The sequence below is a fragment of the Euleptes europaea genome, chromosome 14, assembly GCF_029931775.1.
Source record: "Euleptes europaea isolate rEulEur1 chromosome 14, rEulEur1.hap1, whole genome shotgun sequence".
Taxonomy (NCBI): Eukaryota; Metazoa; Chordata; class Lepidosauria; order Squamata; family Sphaerodactylidae; genus Euleptes; species Euleptes europaea.
The window spans coordinates 41,065,467-41,073,684 of NC_079325.1; the positions used below are offsets into that span (position 1 = coordinate 41,065,467).

General features: G+C 45.2%; 1 protein-coding gene across 2 annotated transcripts in view; it reads left to right on the forward strand.

Moving 5' to 3' along the window:
* LMX1B (LIM homeobox transcription factor 1 beta) overlaps positions 1–7,904 on the forward strand; it is a 187,012-nt gene extending 179,108 nt beyond the window's left edge. For both annotated transcript variants that reach the window (XM_056860756.1, XM_056860757.1), the window contains exon 8: positions 7,693–7,904. In XM_056860756.1, coding sequence (XP_056716734.1) covers positions 7,693–7,850 — 158 coding nt within the window. In that variant the 3' untranslated portion in view covers positions 7,851–7,904. The remainder of the gene's footprint in view (positions 1–7,692) is intronic.
* The last annotated feature ends 314 nt before the right edge of the window (positions 7,905–8,218 follow it).

Sequence of the window (8,218 nt, forward strand, 5' to 3'; positions counted from 1 at the left end):
GAGATCCAGAGGTGACTCTCCACACCGGCCAGGATCCTGAAAGGACTCACCTGCAGTGCACTGCTCTACCCTGGTGTTGCATGCTGACCAGCCTGGCACTTTACCTCCTTTGTGCCACTTTGGTTTGGGGCCTCCACCGCCAGTATTCCTGCAGACTGGAAGAGGGTCTGGGGGGCTATGGGGCCAGGCTTGAGTCCAGCAGGGCAGAGGCCTGCAGAGGTGGAGAGGCTTCCTTTGCAGGCTCTCGCAGGGGGACCCCTTCTCGGTCCCTCTGGCTCTCCTTAGTCACTGACTTTGGCTCTGAGTCAGAATCATTGAGTAGGCTGGAGGGGGGCATGACACAAGCACAAAGTCCAGTCCAATGCCTGAGAATTAGGGTTGCCAGGTCCCTCTTCACCATCGGCGGGAGGTTTTTGGGGCAGAGCCTGAGAAGAGCAGGATTTGGGAGGGGAGGGACTCCAATGCCATAGAGTCCAATGGCCAAAGCGGCCATTTTCTCCAGGTGAACAGATCTCTATTGGCTGGAGATCAGTTGTAATAGCAGAAGATCTCCAGCTGGTACCTGGAGGTTTGACGGTAAAACCAACAAGAATAAAGGCTCAGTGGATTGCTCCAAGTACCTGGAGGTTGGCAATCCTACTGAGGATGTCTAGACTTACCTACACAGGGCCTGTGTCAATCAGCCCTAGAAATAACATACTCAAGAATTTCACTGTGTGTGGGTTTTTTCCCATCACAGAAGTACAGTGACAAGAGAAGCGGAAATTGGAGGAATTTGCATTTCATGATTCTTTTCAGGTTCTAGGTTTGGCAAGAAGCTATCTGTTTCCCATATATTATTTTCCTTTGGCCCTGTTTCCCCCCCTAAATAGAGCTTCTTTCCTAGAGTGATCCTAGCCAATCAGGGATCACATAGGTAACATGATGACATCTTGGGATTTAATATTGCAAAAACTTTTTGGAATTTCCACCAAATGGCCATCTGGTGTATCTCATAACTAGTTCCTGAAATAGGCATGTATAACTAGTTCCTGAAACAGGCAGACCCAACCAACCCAACACAATCATGATTGCACACATGAAGAGTTCACAGGCAGGCCAACTGTGTGGAGTTGTGGCCCAACAACAGTGTTGGACGTCTTCAAAATAACCTGCCAGCTGACTACTCTTGGGGCCCTTTTATCCAATCAGCAGATAAAACTTTTTCCAGACTGTATTGATCAAAGCTATAGGTGTAGGGGGGGCATTTTAAATGCTCCGTGAAAAAATGTTAGAGAAGCCTTCCCCACTCCCCCACCCCATGCTGTTTTCTGCGTGGAAGAAATTTTGTTTTTTCATGGGCACCAGTCAAGCATGCAAGAACATAGCCTTCTCCCCCCAAGCCACTACCTGCAGGCTCAAGTGACAGGAGCCAAGCCACACATTACAATGACCACAGGCACCCAGTTCTTACAAACTGGCTTTTGTGGGGGGCTTTCTTATGAGATGCAAAGGGCTTGAAAGTTATCGACTGTTTTATTTCTACCCACTTAGGAGTGATGTCCTGTAAACCCTGGCCTTGCTAGTAAACCTCACAGAGATTCGGGGCATACCTGCCCTACAAAGTTAAACCCATTCAATAGTCATTCCCCCCTCCCTGGAGATTTCTGGGAACTGTCATTTCATTTTAGGAGGAGATAGGGATCTCAAACAAAGGGTGCCTTCACACTTACTGAATAATGCACTTTCAATCCACTTTTAGTGCACTTTAACGATCGTTTGCAAGTGGATTTTGCTGTTGTGCACAGTAAAATCCAGCTTCAAAGTGGATTGAAAGTGCATTATTCTGCATGGGTGAAAACATCTAAAAAATTCTCAGCAACTGTACGAAAATCTAATTCCCAGGATTCTTGAGTCAGTGGGGGAGGAGGAACCACAATTATTAAATGGGTATAAAACCAGAATAACTTCGCAGTGTATATAGTGCCCTTAAGTTTGGGGGAGGCAGGGAAGAGTAACCTCAGACAATGTGTACTATTACATCAGGCAGACAGCTAAATTCAGTGCAATTTGGATTATCTTATTGCGTGTAGAACTCCTTAGCATGTAAATTGACAGCTCTTATCTCCTCTGTCCTCACAACGATTTGTGTGTGAAGTTCAGGTTCCCAGTCAGTAGATCTCTGGCTGGAAGATCGCCATGGCAGATCTAAAGCCTGGTTAGTCTATCTGCAACCGAGCAGATATTCAAAATCAAATTCAGATTCAAAAACCTTTATTGGCATGATCAAAGCGGTTCTACTTAAAATTTTACCAATCGAAAGGCTGCGATATCTGGAGTATCTACAGTTATCACGTTGACAAATAAAGTACACTGGTTGGTAGGCCCGTTTAGTGCGGCTTTCCTAGTGAAATTCCAAGAAATCTAGCTACCGACCAAGTTACACCACCTGGAGGTTGGCAACCCTAAAAATGATGCAGGAACAAGACAAGCTGACGGGCTCCAGTGACACTATGCACCAGCACTGCATGGGCCGCTCAGGTCAGACACTGGCAGTGGTGCCAATGATGTGCATTGGCTCACCCATTACCTAGCAGCAGTGGGGGCACGAGGTGACACCAATCGCTGGGCTGAGCTTACACCAATCGCTGTTTGTATTCTAATGATCATCCCAGCATAAATAGCAATTTAGCCTAGCTCACATCTATTGCACACAGTCCAGCATTTCACAAATGAACATGGCAAGTACAGTTCTTGTACTACAAGTCCAGCATTACTAGGGTCGCCAGGTCCCCCCCCTTCCTCCGGCGGGAGATTTTGGGGGGTGGGGATCGCACGCACGCGGCTGCGAGCAACGCGATCCCGTCATTCCAATTTAATTCCAGAAGCACCACAGCACAACGGGACGAGTTACCACTCAAACCCCCATTTGAGAGGGGATATGATAACCATCTTCAAGTACTCAAAGGGCTGTCATATAGAGGATGGTGCCGAGTTGTTTTCTGTTGCCCCAGAAGGTCGGACCAGAACCAACGGGTTGAAATTAAATCAGAAGAATTTCCATCTAGACATTAGGAAGTATTTTCTAACAGTTAGAGCGGTTCCTCAGTGGAACAGGCTTCCTCGGGAGGTGGTGAGCTCTCCTTCCCTGGAGGTTTTTAAGAGGCTAGATGGCCATCTGTCAGCAATGCTGATTCTATGAACATAGGCAGTTCATGAGAGGGAGGGCATCTTGGCCATCTTCTGGGCATGGAGTAGGGGTCACTGGGGTGTGTGGGGTAGTTGTGAATTTCCTGCACTGTGCAGGGGGTTGGACTAGATGACCCTAGTGGTCCCTTCCAACTCTATGATTCTATGATTCTATGAGTGGTAAATCATCCTATCATGCTTCAGCTTTCTGGAAGTAAACTGGAAGTGATGGGATTGCATTGCTTGTGACCGCACATGCACACGTTTCTTGCTGTCAGCCAGCAGATGGATTATTCCAAGCCACAAGGCAACCCTACGCATTACACATGACTGAAGATCCACATTGTCTTCTTCACTCTGTTTTAATTGACTCTGGAAGGGGCTGTCTTCCGCAGGTTTAAAAGCAAAGAAAATTGGTGTGGCTGTTGTTGTTGTTTTTTGAAGGGGTGTGTAGCAATTAAGCTACACCAAGCATAACTGTCTCAGTGTTATCAATAGTTCAAAATAGGCCTCAGCAGTTGCAGTGCACAAAATGTCAGGTTATGTAATGTGCCTTAATGCTCATGTGCATACATGTGCTAGTAGGAAGATGAATCCCACTCATTCAGAGGCCCTGGGGAGGTACCTAAACTCTGAACTAGGCTACATGTATCAGCTGAAGTGGGCCAAGTTTAATCAACACCATCCTCAAAAGAGAAGGGACCACATAGGGACAATTATTTATTAGGGAAAGGGACCTGAAAATAGGGTCCAACCCTAGTAAATAGCGATAAAGCTCATACTATCTTAATAATTCTTACAACAGGCCTGTAAGGCAGGCCAATATTATTATAGTCCCATTGGGAAGGTGAGAGGAGGGGGGGGGAAGAGGTGACCAAAGGAATGAAAACTGGCAATCTATGACATGCTCCAGTCCTAGCACAAATTTTTGAAGCTCTCTTATTTAAAGTACGATTTGGTGGGAATTTAATGCAACACAGAGCAAAATTCTGGAATAGGATTGGAATGAAATGGAGATAGATAGATAATTTATTTACGGCCCTTAGCCAGATAAAACAAGATAAAACAGAAAACATGGGCTAATAAATTCTTACAAACAAAGAATTACAGTCCGAGTCTTATAACACTTAAAAAGAAAATTACAGCTGGGACACATCTGTCAATTGTGCTAAGAGGCTGTTCTATGGCATTGAATTTTCATTGCTGCCCTGCAAAATTTCGCAACCTGAAGAGTGATTGAAGGATTATCCCTTTGTAGGAGCATCTCAATCCTTTCTCCTGCCCTGTCAGGTCCCATTCTCGATAAGAGGGGCTCAATAAACTTCGAACGGGGTAATTATAAAAATTGCAGTTCAGGAGGGCATGCTCAACAGTTTCTAAGTCCCCTGATTTGCAAGGGCAGAATCTCTCCTCCCAGGGTGTCTTCTTAAATTTCCCCTCTAGCATAGCAGAAGGTAAGGCTGCACATCTGGCCAGGGTAAAGGCCCTTCTATAATTATTTATCTCTAAATAATGGAGATAGGCTGCTGGTGCTAGGATGTATTTAGAATGGAGGGGTGCCATGAATAGAGGTGCCCTTGCTAAATCTGCTTGTCTGTCAATATCTTTAATCCTTTGTGATATAATTAACTTAGCTTGTTCCCACCCTAACTGAAGTAGTGCTAGTTAAATAACCCAAGTTATTTAATTTGTCTTCTATGGCTATCACCCATTTTGACCTAAAGGTGTCACAAAGGATCAGTGGGGGAAGACCATTAGGGTTAAAGTTAATTTTTAGCCAGAGATAAATCAAGGACAGGACAATCCTTGCCTCCACCTTCACCATGCCAGTTTCTAAACGGATCAAAGCATTTGGAACACATCTTGGCAATTGTAGGGCAGCTTTAAGGAACTTGGATTGCACACGCTCAATGGGAGTAAGACAAGAGAGTGGAGAATCGAGTTGTGTTCCAGATAGCCTTTGTGCTAGGGTTTTTGCCTGATAAAGTTTAAGTGCTGCTGGAATGTAATGTGCCCCTTTGGTCCGGAGGAAATTGATTATTAATTGAGCTGATCTTTCCCCCAAATTGGCTACATGGGTATTATGGGCCAACTTGGAGCCAGATGCCTGGATTGTCGTTCCGAGATATTTATATTGGATTACCTGATCCAGACTGTGGCCATTAATGCTCCACCTCCTATATTTAGGACGTCTACCAAAGGCCATGACTTTTGTTTTATCGTAGTTGATCATCAAGCGTTCCTTCTCGCAAAACATTGCCACTCTCATAAGCGCCCTCCTTAGACCAACTGGGGTTCTTGAAAGAATTACCGCGTCATCGGCGTAGAGCAGTATATGTATATGTCTGTCTGCCAGTTTAGGAGGATGAAATCCGGTGCTTTCAACGAACTAACTAGATTGTTTATATAGTAGGCAAAAAGCTGGGGAGCGAGAAGACAACCCTGCCTAACTCCTCTATAGGTGTTTATGGGGGCAGTAAGATGTCCTCCTCTATTACACCTGACTCTCAGTGCTGTGTGTTCGTGTAGGGCTCGCAGCAACATCAGGAGCCTTTTGTCTATGTTTGTGGCTTCAAGCTTGTCCCAAAGTAAAGGTCTGGAGATCGAATCAAATGCTGCCCTGAAATCAATGAATGCCACATATAAAGAGGATTTTCCCCTATTAGAGTATTTCTCTGCTAGATGTTGGAGGACAAGCCAGTGCTCTATTGTTGCTCTCCCTTCCCTAAGAATGAAATGGAGGGAAATCTACTCATCCCCATTTATTTCCCCCCTGCTTGCAATCCAAAATGGTACAACTAGGGTTGCCAGCTCTGGGTTGGGAAATACCTGGAGATTTTGGGGGTAGAGCCTGAGGAGGGTGGGGTTTGGGGAGGAGAAGGACTTCAGTGGGGTATAATGCCATAGAGCCCACCTTCCAAAGCAGCCATTTTCTCTGGGGGAACTGACTCTGTTGCCTGGAGATCAGATGTAATCCCAAGAGATCACCAGGCAGCCACCACCTGGAGGTTGGCAACCCTAGTACAGCTGAGCAGTAAATGCCCCGTGTAGATCTTCTGCTTATCTGTTATAGCTCTTTGAAAGGAGCCAGTGGGGTATATCGATTAAACGGTTGCACGAAGGCTATGGAGACCTAGATTCAAATCTCTGTCGCTGCGCAGCTCACTGGATGAGCCTGGGCCATTCACTCTCTCTCAGCCTCATGTACCTCACAGGCCTGTTATACTAATAAAATGGAGGAGGGAAGAAACATGTACATAAATGGGAAAAGTGTGAATAGATAGAAATGCAACCATGAGCCCAAATCCGTATCTTCCTGATAGTCCAAACTTGCTTTGGTTGCAGTTACGACGGGAGAATCTCCATAAATGTGTCTTGCTTTTAAAAACCTGCTTCCCTTATTGACGCGATCGGATCTTGGAATTCCTAGGAGCTGCAGTTTCCTAAGTTGGAATGTGAAACCCCTTCTCCTTGGCCAAACCGCTTCCCACAGATTGTTTACTTATGTCAGCTAGAAAAGGAACTCTCCCACTTTGGTTTTTTTTTTTTTTACCCTTCTTAAATGTCGTAGACTGCCATGCAAACAAGTTCTTGGCAAACATCCACGCCGCTTCTTCTTGCTCTGGTGTTATCATTGCAAGCACAACTGTTATAAGCTTTATGCAACAAGCCTATGTAATTTATTTCCTACCCACCCTTTTCCCCAAAAAGCAATTAGCAACTGGAAATGAAGACCCAACATTTTCTTGCTTGCTTCCAGAAGAACCAAGCCAAATATTAGACAGGAACATGGTACAATCCTCCATACAATTGCATCCACTCTAGAAAGCAGTTTTTGGAATGTATCCCGCTATACATGCACATATACACATCAGCTCTGTACATGGAAATGTAACAAAAAGGAGAAAGATTGGCTTTCTCCCCAAGATGTTAGTTTTCCATAGAGAACGTGTGACATTGGGCGGGGGCAGTATATTCATTCATTGAGGACTTACAGATTCTAAGGAACACATAGGAATCACCCCAAAGCTGATCTAGGGTTCCCTCTGATAGGACATCCGTGGGATATCTGCTACTGCATTATGTGGTTTTTATGTGCCCCTCAGATAAAGTCTAAAATCCAAGATCTTGTGAGAAGAGTCTGTTTTCCTTAGGGGAAAAGAAACTTGCTCTCTCCACAGGAATAAAAATAGAACAAGAGGCAGACATGTTCTAGACTATCCCAAATGTGCTAATTTTACACATGCATGGAGGGTTCTTTTTTAACATGAATGATGACGCACACACCCCTCAGTTTGAAGAGGCACAATCCACGAACACAATTGCAACCAGTGGTTACGTTGCTTATGTAGACTAGCTGTTATTGTATCAGAGAACCCTGGCTTGCTTGCTTTCTTTCTTTCTTTCTTTCTTTCTTTCTTTCTTTCTTTCTTTCTTTCTTTCTTTCTTTCTTTCTTTCTTTCTTTCTTTCTTTCTTTCTCTGGGTGGACTGTCCTATTAACATGCCTGTATTTCCTCTTACAGGAAACGACTCCATTTTTCATGACATCGACAGTGATACCTCTTTAACTAGCTTGAGCGACTGTTTCCTGGCCTCCTCGGAAGTTAACTCCATGCAGGCTAGGGTAGGGAACCCTATTGACAGGCTGTACTCTATGCAGAGTTCCTATTTTGCCTCATGAAATTCAAAGGAAGAAAACAAAACGGAAAGGAAGCCGATCTTTGCGACTGACGTTTCCCCCCCCCCCCACCGCCCCGTTTCCCAGCTCAGACACTTACAGCCATATTCCCCTCTGTTCTTCCTTCCGGCACTGTGAGGATCGAAGCATTCAGTTGAGGAAGACTCTACTCGAAACAATCTTCTCCGACATTGCAAGACAGGCGCCTGTCACCCTCAGAACGGCACCACTGGCATTGGACTGAAGAGGAAAACAGGGAAGGGAGGAAACCGCCCATTCCGCACAACCCCAGACTTCAACAGCCCCCATTTTGGTTTCTGGGTTGCCATGATCACAGAGTTCCCAAGAGCTTCACCGCTGGAGCATTGCCA